The sequence below is a fragment of the Oxyura jamaicensis genome, chromosome 3, assembly GCF_011077185.1.
Source record: "Oxyura jamaicensis isolate SHBP4307 breed ruddy duck chromosome 3, BPBGC_Ojam_1.0, whole genome shotgun sequence".
In the NCBI taxonomy this organism is placed as follows: domain Eukaryota; kingdom Metazoa; phylum Chordata; class Aves; order Anseriformes; family Anatidae; genus Oxyura; species Oxyura jamaicensis.
The window spans coordinates 14,311,579-14,330,885 of record NC_048895.1 but is presented as its reverse complement, the minus strand read 5'-3'; the positions used below and the strand labels follow the sequence as shown (position 1 = coordinate 14,330,885).

General features: G+C 47.9%; 2 protein-coding genes and 1 long non-coding RNA gene across 7 annotated transcripts in view; all 3 read left to right on the top strand.

Annotated features, from left to right (window-relative positions):
* Positions 1-6,243, top strand: part of MAP4K3 (mitogen-activated protein kinase kinase kinase kinase 3) — an 80,115-nt gene extending 73,872 nt beyond the window's left edge. For all 5 annotated transcript variants that reach the window (XM_035320787.1, XM_035320789.1, XM_035320786.1 and 2 more), the window contains 2 exons: positions 2,619-2,674; positions 4,731-6,243. In XM_035320787.1, the coding sequence (XP_035176678.1) occupies positions 2,619-2,674; positions 4,731-4,818 (144 nt within the window). In that variant the 3' untranslated portion in view covers positions 4,819-6,243. The remainder of the gene's footprint in view (positions 1-2,618; positions 2,675-4,730) is intronic.
* A 4,125-nt stretch (positions 6,244-10,368) lies between these two features.
* SOS1 (SOS Ras/Rac guanine nucleotide exchange factor 1) overlaps positions 10,369-19,307 on the top strand; it is a 48,341-nt gene continuing 39,402 nt past the window's right edge. The window contains exons 1-2 of the mRNA XM_035321154.1: positions 10,369-10,572; positions 18,989-19,114. Coding sequence (XP_035177045.1) covers positions 10,486-10,572; positions 18,989-19,114 — 213 coding nt within the window. The 5' untranslated portion in view covers positions 10,369-10,485. The remainder of the gene's footprint in view (positions 10,573-18,988; positions 19,115-19,307) is intronic.
* On the top strand, positions 11,095-14,251 carry LOC118163964. Its single transcript, XR_004749271.1, has 2 exons — positions 11,095-11,610; positions 13,003-14,251. It is a non-coding gene; the product is annotated as an uncharacterized LOC118163964 (long non-coding RNA).

Sequence of the window (19,307 nt, the reverse complement as noted above, 5' to 3'; positions counted from 1 at the left end):
TCTAGCCAAACAAACTGGCACAGTTGAGATTTTTTTCTGCTAGATGGGCCACACACCTTTGAAAGGAAGCTTCATGAACTGATCAGAAATAATAGAGTGGTGCTCCTTCTCTAATTGCGAAGTGAGCTGAGCTGGAATGTTGCAAGGCCACGGCTGATACGAAGCTGTACCAGGAGTCACTGTCAAGTCTAACGTAGAAAGCAACAAGAGACCTGGCGGTGATGCCGTAAAATGTATCCAAGCCTAATTCTTGGTTACATTCATCGTCTTCAGCTTAAACTGCTTGGAAGACCAACCTCAGTAGTTCCTTAGCCTCTCAAGGTGGATACCAGAATTTGAGTTTTGCCAGTAGTTGCATGCTCCAGTGCTGAGCTTTAAGTGTTGAATGAGTTGCCCATTGTTTGTGGTGGTGTTTTTTTTTTGTATCCTCCATGTTTACTAGGCTTTGGAGTCCTTTGAATGTTTTAGTGCTCATTTTCACTAGAATTATTTTCCATCTCAAGAGACTGATGTAAAGGTTGATTTCTACAGTTTCTGTACAGTCCCTTTTTTCAGCCACTTCAACAGTGTCTAAAAATTGGGTCAAACCATAGGTCTGACCATAAAGGTGAAACCTTTACGACTCCCTGCTGCAAACTTTGTGCAACCAGGTGTTAGTGAAAACACTATGCTTTGCAGAATTTTCCTGAGTATTTTAGTTTGATTGTTAAAGACTGCTTACAGACTTAACCAGCTGTTTCATCAGGGTCACATTTGCTGAGAGATTGAGCTCATTATGACTAGTTGTGTTTTAATGTACACGTACAGTCACACCATGCCAAACTTAGATACACCACGCTGTTACACAACGCCATTTATTTGCACAGAGCCACAGCTGACCTTATCTGTGCTGACAGTAGTTCTGCTCTTTGTGGCAAGTTGGACCAGAGACTGGAGTCAGGCTGCTTTCTTAATTCCAAATTTACAAATGCTTTTTGTGGCGTTTGTGCATGTTTGATCATCGGGCGTGATTGTCATTTTCCCAAGAACTCATAACGTTGAGCTGCAGCACCCCTGCTGTTAGCACAGACCGTGAGGAGGAGATGACGCTGCTAGGCACTTCTCCAACTCCAGACTGCTGCTAGCAGCATTCTGCGAGTCTCAGCGTATTACTCCACCCATTGGCACTCAGTAGCTCTGATCCAGTTGTGAGAGGACGTGCCCCAGAGTGCTGCAGCACAAATGGATGCTTTATATTGTTTATAGAAACCATAAGGAGCACTGTCATCTTGGTTTGTTGTTGTCAAGCCAAAGCCAGCACCTAAATGAAGAACAGACGGCAGAACTGAGCTGTTGTCAGAAGGAAAGCCACCCAAAACGTACTTTTTTTTCCATAGAACATATATAGGGTAAGGTGTCAAGCGTTTTTCAATTCCTTACCTCTCCTGGCTGTGCTGGTACACTCATTACTTTGTGCATTTTTTTGTACTATGTGCTAAGGTAATTACAAAAAAATGAATAAAAATGGCCAGCCTAACTTTGCAGCACATTTATCTTTGAAGACATTGTTAGTGGAGATTGTCTAGTGTAATATTAGCCGGTCTAATTGAGGATAATTTCACCTACTTGTGAAGTTGCTTCACCTTTTCATTCCTCAGCTGTGATATTCCACAGTGGCTTGATTTGATTGATTGGGAAGAATGAAACAACAAGGAACTATCTGGATTCTGAGACAAGACTCTCGGAATTTGGGCCAAAATGTACAGGCTCAGCCCCACAGCAAGCAGGAAGTAACTTTCTTAAAGTGGGGAACTTTGCTGATGTGAATTAAAATTCTTTTGTGAGTTTGCTGTGCCAGAAGTGAATTCACGAAGTCAGCTAATGCTGCTAAGATCTGGGAAGGAGAGAAAAATCTCTTCGGTCCTCAAAAACGTGAAATGCGGTTGTGTAGAAAGGGATCTTTGTAAATACTGCTTCCCTTTCACAGTGTGACTTGATATCCTTTGGAGTATGCAGTGCGCTTTGGTTGACTTTAATAACGTGCTGTTTTCTTTGGCATTCGTATCATCATAAAGATGTTTCTCAAATACAATTCACCAGCAGTGTACCAAGCTCTATTGCACTAGTCTGAAATGTCAAAATACCGTATTTTCTTACACAGTGGGCATAAGTGCCACAAGTTCAATTGTTCCCTTGTTCAGGTTTTCAGAAGATGAACTTGCATCGGTATTGTGATTCAGAATTTCAACCAAATGCATAGGCATTTCGTGTCACTTAACTGACCCATTTCAAATGTCTGCTGTAGGGTGAGACAAATGACACCTTCACAGGTACCTGTATCAGTCATGGCTGTAAAGAGAATTGTGCTCAGGTAGTAGTTCAGGTGCTGTGCTGAGCCTGTTGATTGCAGTTGCTACCAGAGGAACTCTCATAACACGGCAGGACTTTAAACAAACAAACCACCACCACCAAAAACCACTTAAATCTCATTCAAGACTGACAGTTGCATTGAACTCTCTCGCTACCCTAAATGAGCAATAAATGGGTAACATCAGTCATAGTCAATTCTTTTCTCTAGGTTGATTTTAAAAAGAAAAAGGTGTACTTAACATGTAAATACTTGTTTTATTTTTGTCTAGATCACACAAGAAATTTCTGATAATACAAGGATATTCAGGCTTCTGGGATCTGACAGGTATGAAGAGAAGCGAGCATGGCATGCTAAAATAGAATAATGTTTTCCTCCTACCTTGTGGAAGTTCTTTCTGCTTGTTTCTTGCGATTCCTTTTCTAGCTATCTTACTCATTCCTTTATGTACGTGTCCACCTTTCAGCCTTTTAAATTTACTTCTTTCTTCAAAGAAAAAAATCTGAAAGTGTTTTTGGGCTTCTAGAAGTACTCAGCAGCGGTAGGAAGCTTGTACGTGGCTGCAGTTACAGTCTCCAGGAGTGTCTTCCTTTTTGCACCGTAATTCTTTTAATTTGTTGAAATCTTTACTTTCAGATGCCCTGCTGCAGTAGCTCATCAGTATCTACCTCTTGAGGAGTTAAATAAATAAATCAGATGTCTCGCTTTTTCCCTCAGGAAGGAGCTCTAATGGTTGTCCTCTCAACAGGACAGCCCAGGTCTTGAAGAGCTCTTTCTGATTTTTAGCGTAGCTGTTCTTTGGTGTTTCTTTTGCAGGACACAAATGCTGTGTCTGTCTGACCCATCAGATATTAGCCTGCCCAGTCAGTCACGGCTATTTTAGGAGCGTCACTGACTTCCTCAACTTTCTCTGCCCTGCTCTCGAACTTTGTACTTCTTTAACAGCCACGAAAGCAGCAGATGTTCTGTCTTCTGGGGAGCGCGTGCTGACATGGTGGTTTCACCAGTAACATACTTGTGTGCAGTGCAAAGCCAGACTTTGATTTTGGAGAATCATTTGTCTTATGCCACTTGCAGGAAACACGCTTTCTTGTTGCATCGTGGAACTACCAATAAGCTTCACAGCAACCAGAGGCTTTCCTCGTGTTCTGTTTGCCCAAGCTTGGTGTGCAGCCCTGTAATTACCGTGAACATCAGCGGCACTGAATGGTGCTGTGGCTTTGTCAGCTACCTACCTCGTGGCAGTTTTTGCTGGCTGGGGGTTGAGGATTCTCCCTTACATGTGATACCTGGTAGCTTTTTGGTAATGAGTAATTGTAAGCAATACTCATCTCTGACCTGAGGGTTTTACTCTCCCTGTGCCAGTGAGGTGTGCATGGAGCTCAGCTTTATTGTGTCACTTCTCAGTTGTTGAGAGAGAGCACAGCTCAATTTAAAAACGAGCCTGGCTTCAGAATGGAACATGGCATTGCAAATCATTGCCTTGGAGAAAAATGTCCTCTTCTCCCAGCGCTATTCCATCTATTTCCATCCTGCACTAACAGTCTCCCAAATCTGAGACCACGTTTAAAGACTTGACACTTAAATAAAGTCTAACTGCAGATTTCTCAGACCTCGTTTTGGTTGCAGGTCTGTCGTATTTTGTGCTTGAGCTGTGAAACCTTTGCCAGTAACACGTCACTTCCTAGGCAGTTCGTAGGAACTGGGGTTCTGAGAAGCCAAGAAACCTGGCATCAATGTGATGAAAGCTGGCATGTTATTTTCTCCCAGCGAGCCAGGAATCCCTCGTGGCAGGAGGTGTCATTCCCTTCGTGGAGCACGTTCGGCAGAGCATTAGTTTTGAAGCAAGCAACCTTTTTTGGGGTGAATCCACAATAGCTGGATTTGGATTTCTCACAGCCTACCTTCTCTTCGGAGGGTTGTTTGTGGAGAAGAATTCAGTACACCTTGGTCCATTGAGGAGTTTTAGCAGTTCTTGGCTGATTAAACATCTCAAATGGTTTGTGAAACGGTGTTAGGATTGCTGACTTCTCTCCTTTGATGTAGGATATTCTGTATGGTCTTTGCAGTGGTAGTAGAGACCCAGCTAACCCTGAGTCCTGTCTCCAATGTTGGCCAAAAGTGGGTGGCAAGAAAAGAATACAAGAGAAAAATCTGCAGATAATGATGCTTTCTTGGAGAATTCTCTCAGCTCACAAACCTTTGTGTCTCTGGGACTTGGCAGGAAGTTTCTGTCCATGTAGGGATTGTTGATAGCTTACACGGGCTAAGGGAAAGGCTAAAATCGGTCACAGAAGAGTGGACCTTGGTCATCTATTGCGTCCAATGGCCAGGGGCAGACTAAGGTTGACTTGACTTTGTTGCTGTTCTACTTTCATTTTAGGGTCGTGGTGCTGGAGAGTAGGCCGACAGACAACCCAACAGCCAACAGCAATTTGTATATCCTGGCAGGGCACGAGAACAGTTACTGAGAACAGCGCACGGCGGCTCACCATGACAAATAGCACTCCTGCTGCAGCGATCATGGCTGGCTGAAATTGCACAAAAGCTGCAGTAACCCGACTTCAGTTACTTTATAATTTATTGTGGCATGAGAGAAAGACAAGAGTTGTTTGTGGTATGGACACAGAAGCATTAAGATACCACAGAAGTGCTTAACTTACTGTTATGTAATCTTTGTACATATGCAGTATTTTTCAGTGAAACTTCGTGCTGAAGACCTACACTGACTTTCTGTAGATAGTAGTCCTCCTGTTAAGTACAAGTGTCTTACCTGTACAGATGTAAAAGTCACTGAGGATGCAAAAATGAAATCGGGGTACTATTTTAAAGACTTGTCGTGTGTTTATTATAAAGTGGGATGCTAGCAACAAATATAGTTCATTTAACAACACTATTGTATTTTATTATATGTAATTTACTAATACAAATAAATCCTAACTTTTAGAAATTGTAACCAAGGCTGTAATCAAATTACAATCTTGTTTTAATTTTGATGCAACACACTGGTGTTCATGTTTGCACAACGTATTGAGATGTGATGTATTTAGTCACAAAGGTAAGCTGTGACTTTGTGGATATGACTTGGGCTTCAAAGTTCCTTTTTTTTTTTTTCCCTTAAGTTTACTCGGGTAGTTTTCTTTGTGAAACAAACCAGTTAAACACCTGTATTTTTATATTTAATTAAAACTCTTTACGATTACTTCTCTATGCTTGAAAACAATACTTCCTGGATGGGTGTCAATCCCAGACTAGTGGTACCTTCCTGTAACACTGCAACAGGTGTTTGAATTCTTAGTGTATACAATGATAAAAATTAGTATTACTGTTCATCTTACTTAAAATAGTTTCATATCACAATGAAAAGCAGCAACATTCCACATTGTGGAAATGGCTCAAAGATGTTGTCATTTTTGACTTTTTTTTGGCCTTATAACCATTTTCACACTTTTTTTTTCAATTTAGGATGTTAACACATGGCCAAAATAATTTAGTTACTACCTCATTCAAACAATACAATGGTTACTACGCATCACAGGAACTTAGTTTTGATCAGAAGTATTTTTGATTGCTATTTTCCAATGGAGTATGTAAATGCCAAGTTTTAGCAAAATGCACACATTTGACTCCTTTTTTGTATATGTTCTTTATATTTTATTGTGATAATATACACTAAAAACAAACTAAATTTAAAGTGATTTATGGCCTGCATTATTGTTGTGATTGGTAATGCTTTGAAATATGTTCCCTAATGTATATAATGTAAAATAAACTTTTTTTAACATGTTGTTGTACAAGTAGATTACCACCTGCACTAATTTCCACATAAGACTAAAATCTGTTGCTGGAACATACTGAGTCTTGAATTCTGCTATTAAATGTTTGTGCCAAACACAGAAGCTGGGCATTTCTGAATGTATGAATGATCAGGCTGCTGGAGCTCTGCTGACTTTCGACTAGCACTGGAGGGGTAGGTATTATTACTCTTGCTTCCCCTTAGACAAAAAATACCTGTGTTTTAGGCACATCTTTCCAAATGCCAACTTTTTTTTTCTTACAGTAACTTGCCCTCTCTCCATTATTTCCTTTTCCAAGTGCACCTCTGTTGGTTGCAAAACTTGATCTTTATTTTTTCAGCAGGGTTGTTTTTGTGCCTTTGAGTTGTTGGCTCTGCTGGCCCCGTCTCTCGCCTTGCCCCGAACCTCAGTTACGCCTTGTGGGAGAGGTGGTGACACCAGCCCTGCTGCAGAGAAGCTGAATTCTCAGAAAAGGCGAGAAGTTCTGGGTGTTTCACAGCAAATTTGTACTGCTGCTGCTCAAGGGGGGATTTCCATCCTCCCTCCTCTGGACTATTCTTCACTTCAACATGCAAAAAGTAGCAAAATTTTAACCAAGTACAGCACGGCTGATGTTCAAGGGAGAGCTCCCTAAACTTACTTCCTCCTATTAGGTTTCTGCAGCAGCTTGGGCCCACTGGATTGTTGTTTGGGGCTGTTGGGGCACTGCTGAACTACAGGCAACAGGAGCTTAGGGAAGATGGTTTTTATTTTGGTTGAGCGTTTTTGGTACAAAGACGCATGCTGGGATGCAGCTGGAATTGATCACCAAAGTCAAGGAGGACAAGGAAGTGGGAAGGGGATTGTTGTGCTAGGACAGGCTGTCTCAACTTTACTGTCACAGCCAAGACAACTTGGTTCCCATGTGCTGCTTTCCAGCCTGGAGTAAGAGGAAGAAGGGAAGGGTTCCTGCTTCTTTGAGGGATTATTCTGTTGCAGGAATGGGGGTCTGTGCTGCAGAGCTGGCTCTCCTGCAGAATAGAGCTGCTCAGCTGGTGCCTGCCCTGTGCTTAGCCCAGGAGCCCAGATGAGCAAAAAGTCTCCTTTGTTACATTTGCAATTGCCACAAGCAGAAAGCTTCCCCCTCGCTGGGAGTTTCCAAAGCCCCTACCTTGATGTCAGAGGGGGATCAGAATGTGTGTGTGGCTGGCTGAAAGGAGCGTGGCCAGAGCCAGGAACACAAATCGCAGGCCAGATGAGCTTATAGCAAGGCGTCTGCCTACAGCTAGCTCACACAGCTTCTCTGGCACCTTGAGTGGCTTCCCTTTTTGTCCCTCCTCCCAGCCTCTTCCACTTTGGCTGCTATCATTGGCTTCTAGCTATCGGTCCTTGCTGCTACCATGGGGAAGTGCACTGCGATGTGGCCGAGCAATAGAGCACTCGCCAACCTGGCACAAAGCTCTGAGCACTGCCGGGGCTGAGGTTAGGTCTCACCTCAAACTGAGCTTCCTGAAGAGAAGTGAGAAGCGGGGTTGTTCAGCTCCTTTGCAGAAAGGAAAGCCGAGCAAGCAACCACAGCCTTATGCCAACAGCCCGAGTCATGCCTGCTTGGGCAATACCGGATGCTCAGGTGGGAGACAGGATTTCCTTCCTGCCCAGGCCCCAGCATCAGCCGAAGGGGATTTTAAAACGGGCACTGGGAGCAAGGAGTAAGAAGGCAATCAGCTGGTACTGATGGATCTGTGTGGAGGAACAGCTCTGACCTGGGGTGTCTCTGGCCTCGCCAAACTTCTGACGTGTCTAAATGTGTATCTCGTGTTTCCCAGTGCCCTTCTGTTTGAAGGATTGAGATGCTGTAGGCCATTCACTGGTATTTATGAGCCTTAGACCAAAAACCTGGGGCCTTCATCTCCATAGAAGGGCTGGTGAGTAGGGCACAAGCCTAATTCTACACCCAGTGCTGCGCATATTTGATAGCAGCTGAGGTGTTACGCCTCGGGATTTGAACGCTGACAGACTGAATTTTCACCATACGGTGGTGAGCGCACCAGCCTGCGAGGTGCTGAGATGGCGTCCCTGAATGTGCCAGCAGCCTGCTAGGCCAAGCAAACAGCTCTGAGACATGAATACCCCCTCCTTTCATCGTGGTCCCAGCGCGTTCAAAGCAGAAGTCTGACTCCTTCAGACAGCAGGATCTGTCTGGCAGAGAAGCGCCAGAGGCGGAGCTGCAGGGTGAAGACGTCTCTTTCTGAGAAGCTCCATCCATTATATGCTGAAGTGCTGCTCAGCGTCTCGAGACCATCTCCTGTCCTCAGAGCACTTCACAAACACTAATTAAGTGAGCCTCCCAACGTGCATGCCATTCCTGACAGGTGTCTGCGTGACCAGCCCTTGAAACAAAAAGGAGACTCCGCAGTCTCTGGCCAAACAATCTGTGTGGGTACCTCGCTCTCCTTCCAGCTAGAAAGCTGGCCCTAAACCATCCTTCCAGCAACCTGCAAACGTTTCCACATCTCTCTCCCTCTCTGTGGTCCCAGCAGCAGCACACTGTATTCTCCTCTGGTCCTCAGGCTGTCCCTGGCTCCTCACCTTGCAGAACAGAGCACAACGAATTGGCCTGTGCTTTCCAGCCTCCTCCTCCTCTCTCTGCCCTGCTTCCCCTCCTGCCAGGCCCCGCTGACCACCATGGACTTTGTCCTGCTCACGCCACAGGGGCATCATTTATGTTCTAGCTTTGCTTTTTCTGCCCCCCCCCCCCCTTTTTTTTTCCACTTTTTACCCCTGAGGCTGTTCTTGTGCTGCTTGAACGCTGACCTCGCTCCGTGTGAGATGCCTGCATCTTCCTAATGACAGGCGACGGAGCTCCCCGGGGCACGGTAACGCTGCCTCACCGTCTCCAGACACCCCAAAATGGGACCTGTCCCCTTGTGCCTGTGAGGAGCCCAGCTGTGCCTGCAGGCAGCAAGGCCTCGGGGCCATTGTGAGCAGGATACGTGTTGATGCTTGCTGGGGATTGACTCCCCCAGCACAACTCACTCTGAAGCGGATCAGACTCAAATATATACTAAGTTAGTTTGCGGATGATGCTAAATTCGGAGGAGCTGTTGACTCCTGCCAGAGAAGAGAGGCTTTGCAGAGAGATCATGACAAATCGGAGGGCCGTGCAGCCACCAAACATGCAAAGTTCAACAAGAGCAAGTGCCAGATTCATCTGGAAAGTCTGGGGGATGAGAGGCTGGAAAGCAGCCCTGTGGAAAGGAGTACGGGGGCTCTGGTCGATGGCAAGCTGACTCTGTGTGCCCTGGCAGCCAAAGGGGCTGAGCACATTGTGGGGCACATCAGGCACGGCATTGTTGGCTGGTTGAGGGGAGGGACCTCACCTCAAGCATTGTGTGTGGTTTGGGGTGCCTGAACGTAAGGAGGTGGAAGTTAAGAGTTCAAAGGAGGGCTATGAAGATGGTGAAGGGTCTAGAGGGGAAGATGTAGGAGTGGCTGAGGTCCCTTGGTGTGTTCAGCCCGGAGCAGAGCAGGCTGAGGGGAGGCCTCATGGCGGCCTGCAGCTCCCTCACGAGGGGAGCGGAGGGGCAGGCGCTGAGCTCTGCTCTCTGGGGACAGCGACAGGACCCGAGGGAACGGCATGGAGCTGGGACAGGGGAGGGTCAGGCTGGGGGTTAGGGAAAGGTGCTGCAGCCAGAGGGGGGTCGGGCACTGGGACGGGCTCCCCAGGGCGGTGGACACGGCCCTGAGCTGGGGCGTTTGTGTAACCGCTCCCAGCCGCGGCCAGGGCCGACCTCCGTGCAACCCCCGCCCGCGCTCCCTGACGGGGCTCCGCCACCGCCACCCCCACAGCGCCCCGCGCGCGGGGAGGCGGCTCCCCCGCGTGACGTCACGCCGCCGGGGCGGAGGCCCCCGCCGAGAGGCTGCTGGGCCGCGGGGGCTGCGCGCACGCGCCGCGGCCTCCAGCCGTGCGGCGGACGAGCGGAGCCCGGAGGCGCGGGGAGGCGGCGGCGGCGCTCGCGCTCCCGACCCCGCCCCGGCGGCGGAGGAGGCCCCGCGCCGCGTGGCCCCCCCCCCCCCGTGGGCCCCCCCCCCCCCCCCCCCCCCCCCCCCCCCGCGGCCCCGTGCGGGGGGGATGCGGCAGCCTCCGCCGCCTCCCCCCGCCGCTGCGGGCCTGCCGCCGGTGGCGGCGGCGGCGGAGGAGGCGGCGGGAGGCCGCGGGGCCTCCTCGTGAGGTGAAGCGCCCGGGGGGGGGGGGGGCGCCCGTTCGCTCGCTCCCTCCCTGCCTCCCTCCCGCCGCGGCCTAGCGTCCCCGGGGCTGCCCCGCCCGGCCGAGGCCCCCGGCGGGCCGGGCCCGGCGGCACCATGCAGGCGCAGCCGCTGCTCTACGAGTTCTTCAGCGAGGAGAACGCGCCCAAGTGGCGGGGGCTGCTGGTGCCCGCCCTCAAGAAGGTTGGTGAGGGCCCGGGCACGGCCTGTCAGCGGGCCGCGGGGCTCCGGCGGGGAGGAGGGGGCCGGGCACGGTGCTGGGGGGGTGCTGAGGGGGCTTGGAGCCCCCCCACCCCACCCCGAGACCCAGCGGGGAAGGTTGGCTGCCCTCGGGGTGGGGATGGGGGTGTGGGGGGCTCCTCAGGAGTGGAGTTTTGGGGGGGGCTCCTCTTCCACTCATGCACCCGAAGCTCAAAAGCAGAAGGTCTGAAGGGCTGGAGGTGGCTGCTGCTGCTGCTCAGGCTGAGCTCAATACTTTCCTAGCGCGACACGGCGATGTTATACAAGTCTATGTAGCTCTCGTGGTTAAAGGTGACTTTTGCTCAAAGCACTTGCTCCTAGGGCTGACTGAACTGTTGCATCTCCCAATGTGGGTTGGAAGTCTCAAGTGCTGCAGTCGTGCTGGTACAGTATTTCTTCCTAATTTCCTCTTGCCTCATTTTTCCGGGCGTGCTCTTTGAGGTCTCCGACGGTGTGTTTTCATCCACGTCTTGCGAGTCTTCTTGCTTGTCTCATCCATAGCTTGTGGTGCTAACGGCCTGTCCCTCATAGGCCCTTTCTGAAAAACTTCTGTGCCAATTGTCCACCTGGCTGCTCCTCGTGCTGCTTGCAAGCACCCAGCTGGAGCCTGGGGGAAAGTGGAGCCACCCAAGGTGTCAAAATAGCATGAGCTCGCTCCTTTGGAGGTTGTTTTATCCTGTGGAGTAGCAGAGATTCATCAGACTCAGAGCTGGGCTCAGCACTGAGTACTGGAGGAGGATGTAGACTGAGGATCTCAAGGCAAAAATGAGCGAAGATGTTGGAATTGCTCTCTGCATCTGAAGCACAAGATGTTATCCCAGTGGGCAAGGCAGACGTGGAGCCACCCTGGATTAAAGATGCTTGATGAAGGATTTGGATGAATGGCTTGGGCAAAAAGGAGACGAGGAATTCTGGAGTCTGAAGTCAACGAAGAAGGCCGATGGTGACAAGCTACAGAGGATGACAAACTGGCCCTGCAAGGTACGTTGTCTTGGTTTCGCTGTGTTGGGCACCATTCCCTGCTGTGGGCTGGGGGAGAGCCGGAGTGATGTGGAGTTAGTTCTGGAGACTTGACACTCAAATGCACAACTGCCTAGCAGATGTTAACTCTTAACCTCAGCTCTTCATGAGGTCGCCACCTGTTTCTTATCTTCTCTCAGGCTATTGCCCAGGGTGCTCCAGAAGCGCAGGCTGCTGCTGCTTCCTGTCCCTGTAGAAATGGAGAACCTGTCCGTGTCACCTGCTTCACCGAACAGCCAAATACTTGAGTTACAGGGGAACTAAATGGCAGACAAAAACATCAAGCTGTTTTCTTAATGGCTTCTTCGTTAGTGGAGAAGCCAAACAGGGTGTTTTACTAACTTACATGGGTACAAGTCATCTCAGCTAGGGCGTTTAGTCCTTTAGATAAAGGCCCCATAACATAATGAACCTGTCATAAGTGGCAGGTAGGATGGGGAGAATTGCAGCGTGTGTGCTTTGCCAATCATCCATCCTCGCTCAGGAAAAGCTCTGCGGCGGCCGGGTCTGAGACCCTGCCCCTTGCTCTGCCAGCCAAACACCAGAGCTGCCCCTGGAGCCCGCGTGCGGGACCAGTAAGATAGAGCCCGTGGCAGCGTGTGCCAGCAAGGTCGAAGGGCAGAACTGGCCTGGAGGGAGAGCGGTGCTGTGTGGCTTTGTCTGCTGAACTGCCAGCGAGCACGCTCCCTCCGTTGGGGTCAGGTTGTTGGAAGCCGATGTGCATCTGGAGGAGAATTTTCCTTCCCTGCTCCCAGCTAGCCGAGCTCATTCTCAGGTAGTGGCAGCAGGCTGCTTTCCGAGCTCCACCTTGAAACCTGTCAGGCACACGGACAGGATCGTTACGTTTTCCTGCATAGCTGCAAGTGAGACTTAACGCTTTGGGGAGGCCTACGCTGAATTAATATCTCCGAGTAGGAGAGCGGCGTTGTAATTTAATGTCGCTGAAGCGCGTGTACCAGGATGGAGCCTTCCCAGCTCCTGGGGAAGGCTGCAGTTGCCCTTCTGTAACTTCACACTGGCTTGTAACGTGGAGCTCGAGCAACAATGCTAGAACTCCTTTCTTAAAACTAGCTTTTGCTGAATAATTGCAAAGGGTTTTCTTTTTTTTTCCCACCGAGTTATTTTGATTCTGTGTTTTTATCAAGCAACAAAACCAAGCATATGTAGTAAGAATAAATCACTTCTTACGTCAATAAATTCTTAAGAGCATGTGCCATGTATTTCATTAGACATGGGCCCCAACAATAAGCTCTGTAGCGCACTGTCTTTGCGTTTAACAGCTGCATTTGCAACAAGCAGCTTTTGTACCATTCAGATCGTAATGTAATCCCTTTTCTTGCCATTCTTCTTCAGATCCTGTCAAGATATACTCCAGTGCACTCAATTAGGAGGAAAATGATGTGTAGTGAGAGATGCTTCTCTGCCTGGGCACTGTTACGTTGAAGCATCAGAAGAGGAGTGTCACAGAGCCCCACGGCCGCTGACAAAAGACGGTAATCCTGGCGACGAGCTACAAGAAAGGGAAGTAAGAATGTCAGCTGGTGTTGGAAACGGTGGTTGCAGAAATGGACAGAAGGTGAGATGCTGCCGATGAAGACAGAGGATTCAAGACATACAAAACACCAGAGCTCTTTGGTGGCTGGAGACAGAGACACGTGGCTTCTGGACACCTTGGAGAGCAGATCGAGAAGGGTCGCCTGCACAGCAATGCCCCTTCAAACATTGGTGGTCTTTTGCTAGTGAATGTGCACGCTTCCTTCTGATCAGAACCTTTTGGATAGTTTTTCTGGAACATCTTTCCCTGGGGCTTCACCTTGCTTGTGTAACTCTTGTGCAGTAGGAATTTCTCTGCGTAGCTATGACTTGCTTCTTCCCTGATACGTTGGTTCTGACTGCAGAAAGCGTCATCCTTCCTGCTGGGCACCTTCAGTAACTTAATCGCTTAGAGAAATAAGACAGCTTCCTTGCCGTATAGATGTAGGAGTACCACTGCTTGAATACCTCGAGTTGTTTTGAAGCAGTTGAGCAATTAACGAGGGGTGCTCTTGGAATTTACTGTGGTCAGGGCGATTGGATTGAAGTGGTTTGACAGCTGAGGAGGATTTGCAGCTTCAGTGAAGGGAACTGTTCCAGGCAGTGTGCTCCCAGATACTCCGTGTACAGCCTAGTCAATCTATTCTACCTTTCAGGGAGCAAAAGAGATGAGCGAAGTTCCTGAAGTGACTTCAGAAGGCTTGGGAAGCTGTGGCTGACACAAACATTTCTACTTGACTTAATTATCTAGTTCTCTAAACTGATGACGGCCCAATTGCCATTCTGAGTAACGAGCAGCTGTAGTTATTCTTGGCACCATCTCACTGCAGATGTAGGACATCCTTAAGTTTTGATAGCTCTGGATTCTCTGTACTTCTGATGGCTGCAGAGGATCAAGTTAAGATCCTGAAGTTGCTCAAGTGCGGATTTAAGACCCCTGTGCTTGTTTTACTTAGCTTGATCCCTTAAAAATTCAGTAAACAGCAGAAAGGTGCAGTAAGCTCTGCAGAACTGCCGAGTATCAGTGGAGTTGTACAAGAAAAAAAAAACAACACACTGTTTTTATGGGGTGTTTGCTCTATGAGAACACTCATTCACGCAAGCTGTCCGTAAAACATTTCATCCTGGAGTACTTCAGCGATAAGCAGCTGCTTGTCGGTACTTCTGTAGTCATCGAGGGCAGATTAACAAAAGCTGGGCTGTGTAAAAAGGAGGGCTGCAACATTTGGGAAGATTCTCAGAGCAACCCAAGTGCGGGGAGGGGGAAGAAAAAAGCCAGCCCTGCCACCAGGTTGCTTCTAATGGTATAATAAGCTGTCTGCAGAGGCTTGTGTTTTCCACTGTCTTCAGTATTTCGAAGGTTTAGAGAAAAGCTTGTCATCAGTTGAGTCTTGCCCTGTGTTTTGGCAAACAGCTCGGTCTTTGATTCGGGAGAGGTGCCAGAGGCCCTGCCTCTTCCCACCATGTTGCAGTGCAAGGAAAATGATGGATTCCCCCCGCCGGTGGCAGGGGAGCATTTGCTATCCGAGCAGGCGGGGAAGGGCAGCGCTTGCTTGCCTGTCTTGTCACAGCTTCTTCCATCTTACTCTCCAGATGCTGTGATAAATGCGATGCTTTTCCTTCAGCTGCTTTCTTAAGAGTGCCTCAGCTGCTGCCGAGAGAAACTCGTGGTGCGGTGCTACCTGTGCTCGGCAGCGAAGCGTGCTTGTGTGCTGAGCGCATCTCGGTGTTTGATTCACACTTTGACTTCGTGCCAGAATCCCGGGAGATGGGCATCCTTGCCTGGATACGGAAATGATGTTCTCTGCCCGACAGAAGATGCTTCGCTTGTTCATTTTGGTTTGTTGCGTGGCTTTAGGATGATTTCCTTCTGTTATCCACCTTTCGGAAGCTCCTGCTGCTTGGAGGCATGCAGTTCTCTATCTTTTTCTGCAGCCTTTCATACACAGGACTGGGAGATTTCATCAGAGCCTGAGATTTTTCAGCTTCACGTTCAACGTGAATTACCGTTTCTTCTTGCAGTCATGAGAGAGGGGTAACTGAGAGCTGTTGTGAAGGGCGCTTGGTTCAGTGCCAGGCAGGTTGACAATGGGTAAAAGGGAAAGCTCACAGAGGAAATGTAACAAACACGTAAACTGCAGAATATTGGTCTAGGTTTGTTTCTGGATTATCTCGTGGCCAGCCTCAGAGCTGCTCTGTTGGACAAGCTGGAAAATAAACCCCCCGGGTAAGCTGGAGCTGTAAAATCTGCTTCACTTGGACTCAGCCTTCTTCCTGGGTTTGGTCTAGATCATGTATTTCCTATGAGAAACAGGTGTGTCTTCTGGTTTACTTCTTGGAAAAGCTTTATCAAAAATGATGTTTAATTTTTTTTACATAAAACAAGTTGCTAAGGGTTATAAATTGAGATCAGATATTTTTGCATCGGTCGTTAAAGAGGTGCCTTAGTCTGTTTCTCTGGCTTTTTCAGGCAGTTTAGGCTTGCTGGTGCCTGATTTTTAATTTGTAGCCATTCCTGATAGAAATTCTTTGCTCTTGTTGATTTCCTTAAAAGAAAAGGGGGCGGGGGGGGATCCAAGTCATAGGGTCATAGGATTTTCCTGAAGTGCTACACAATTTCTTAAGCAGGTGTTGCACTTTCTCTGTTCATAAAGAGAGCATGGAAAGCTGTTCGAGAAAGGCTCGCTTGGCTTGTCTTCAGTTAAAGAAAAGCCTGGTGGGTTTTGTTTCCCTTCAGAAAATCAAGGGAAGAAGGAATGCATGTCTTAAAAAATAACAAAGGAAAGAATTGGGTGAATTGGGTGAAAATGGAGCAGAGGAGGCAGGGGTTTCTAGCCGTTCTGAATTGTATTTTCCCCTCAGGATTCGGTGGGTTATCTTGGAGAACTGAAGCTTTTGTCAAAAGACTTCTAAGCTGTTCTTGTGGTAATTCCCCTTATCATGAGATTTGGTGTGTGTGTGGGAGGGAAGGGATGGGTTCTGTCATTATTTAAGGGAGAGGTTAAATGCTTAGATAAGGATCTTATCTAAACATCACTACACTTCAGAAGTTGTGACTCTGTTTTTATCGCCCCTATTCCTGACATGGGCTGGCGAGGGGGCTGGTGGGATTCACGCCGCGCTCCCCCTTCCCAGGGGTGATAAGGCAGGGTGGCCTGCTTGTTTGTTTTTAATTATTATTTTAATTTTTAATTTCAAATCCGAGCGGATTTTCTGCGAAGGATGGAAAACCCCCGGAACTCGATCTCCTTTTTGTATTATTATTTCTTTTGGATCGGGTCACGTGGCGGCGCCCGCTAGCAGATGTGCTCGCTCGGTGCCTTCCCTTACCAAACCCCGCGCCGTCCCCGCTCTTGCGTCATGCCCCAGCTGAGGAACTCCTCGGGACTGGCTTCGCGTGCCCTCAAACGCACTGCCTGCTCCTCGGCCCGAGCCTCGAGGTGGTGCCGGAGCGCGGGTACCCCAATTACACGTTCCTGTGATGGCTGCGCGCCGGGGCCGTCCTGTAATTTTCCCTGGCGGACTAGTTGTTTTCTTGCTTTTGCTGGGCTGACTTTGAACCCTAAATGATACTAAATCCCACTTAAGTAGCACTGAAGCTTATTTACTGCCTGCCCGATAGAGATAAACCGTGCCGGCAAGCCGGAGACACCTCCTGCCGTTCTTCTCCGCCGAGATGGATGTTGTGCTAAGGCAGAGCTCGGCGCTGCCGGCAGCCGACGGCCTTCGAGAAGCACGGTGTAATTGCTCCCCGAGCACAACCGCTTAGGAAAAATGCTTGGAACTTTATCTCCTGAACTAGGTTATCGGTGTTGACTTTGTTTCGGTTGACTGTGGATAATGTTTCAGGTCACGGTGTGGTGTTTGTTTGTTTGTTCTTACGCTATAGACAATTAGAGGCAGGTGGGGTATGACGAGTCTGTTCTCTACGATCTGTCTTCTAAGAAAAGGAGAAAATAGAGACGTTTTTCATCTCTCAGGTTTATCCCATTCAGTATTTTTTACTGCCTGATTGACTCGGTAATTTAATACTTTTCCAAGTACAGAACTCTAGAGCAATCTGTAGGCTTCACGTAATAGAATTATTTTTTTCAGTTCCGCCTTAAAATAAATCAAGATGGCATCTTCCAGGCAGCTCGGATCAGCTCTGATCTTTAAGAGAAGTCTCGTGCAGGTCTGTAATTTGGGATGTTAAAATGTCCCGAGCTGGTGCAGCGTTTCAGACGTCGGTATTTGAATTGTAAATGATCTCTGGGACTGCTGGGGATGCTGTTATGCAGGTACCTCCAAAAAGACACTCCGTGGCTGTGCGTGGCCGCGTTCTTGGTATTTTGATGACCCCAACAGTTTCATTTTTCTTTTCATCAGTCACGTGGGGAGAAGTTCTCCTCTCCTAACAGCATTTTTCAAGTTAAAAAAAGCAACAAACTTCGGAGGCGTTCTTTAAGACCTAGTGGATCAAGGTACACAACCTGCAAGTAACTAAACCCCTGATCTAGTGCATTTAATTCTCTCCAGCAGCTAAGTGAGCACCAGGGCTGTGCCCAGACATGAAGTTTTCAAACTAATGAGTGCCTCAGCAAGCAAGTGGATTTCTATTTGAGGCTGTTGCATGTTTGAACTTCATAACACTTAATTCTGGTTATAGCTGCGAGTAGGAATGAGAACTCAGCTGTGAAATGAAATAATTACGGCAGCAGGATTTGAATAGAGACATGGGTTTAGTACTGGGATGAGACAGATCGTTGGGGTTTGGTTTAAGGTGGTTAAGCTCTTCTGGAGGTGATTGAGAGAACTGGAGGCATTTTTGAGTTGAGTGCAGTGGGAATGGTAAAATGATGAAATTGGGGCTTGAAATGTGTTGCGAAAGTCAGCAGTCAGCTTGCTCTGGCATAACATTTGCCATCAGTGTTTAGGCTTGAGATTACACTGCCTGTCAGTTTGAAGCTCTTGGAGCACTGAGCTTCGCATACCTGAAACTTAAACCGGCCGAAACTGTGCTATTTTGTTACCTGCAGAAGTGCAGAGGGAAGCTGTGCTGCAGTGCAGATGGCTGTCTAGAAAAATAAGTTGGTAACCTGACCCTTTGGGAGGAGCAAGGAGGAGTGTGCCTCAGTGGGTTTACACCAGTGAGAGTTCCCAGATGGTTACGACGATGTTCGTGTAAACGTATGGGGACCAAAACCTCTGAATGCCAGGACGACTGTGGCCTTTTTTTCGAGTATTTTTTAATTCTAGCATCTGATATCAAAACAATGAGCACAGAAACAAACTTCTAAACTAATCTTTCGCTGAGAGCTGACTGAGAATTAATTACATAATTGGAAGGCTAAATACTGCAGAAACCTTTGCTGTTTCTGTAGCGCTCCAGATCTTGTTCTGTATCTTGTTATTGTAGCTTGAGTGGTGTGCAGGGGGCTGGAAATGGGGCAAAACCCCACGTCTACAGCGTGTTCTGCAAACAGTGGTGTAGGAGTTGGGGTGGAAAGATGAATTTACGCAGAGTATTTAAGGAGTTTTCCTAATTGCGCTGCTGAACACCGTTATTAATTAGCTGTTTTTTTGACATTAAGTATTGCTTACAGCCATTTGAGTACGTTTAATATTTGAGGTTTATATTCCTAGCAAGTGCAAATGAGTGTTTCGCTTGTCTGTCCGGCGTGCCTTAATAGAGCTCAGTGCACATGGGGTTCTCAGTGGATTTTTCTAAACTGTCTGACTCGTTCTTTTGCTGTCTTTTTTTGTGAGTAAAGCATATAACGTGTGGAAGAGCAAAAAGTAAGACTGACTCTTCTGTTTCGTACAGGTTCAGGTGCAAGTCCATCCTAAACTTTCCTCTACCGAAGATGCGTTACAGTACGTGGAGGAGTTAATTCTCCAGTTGTTAAATATGCTGTGTCAAGCCCAGCCCCGAAGTTTTCTGGATGTAGAGGTACAGAGAATATTTGTTACAAATCTGATCCGCGTTTTGCAATGTAATTTGAGCCGTTGTATAAAAAGTTCATATAGTAATCATTTCACAATGCGAAAGGGATCGCTCGGTATAAGAAAGAAAAGCAGTAATTATGCATGTTTATGTAACAGAACCTTCAGCAGAAAACCTGCTGAGTTACCTAATAGGTGAT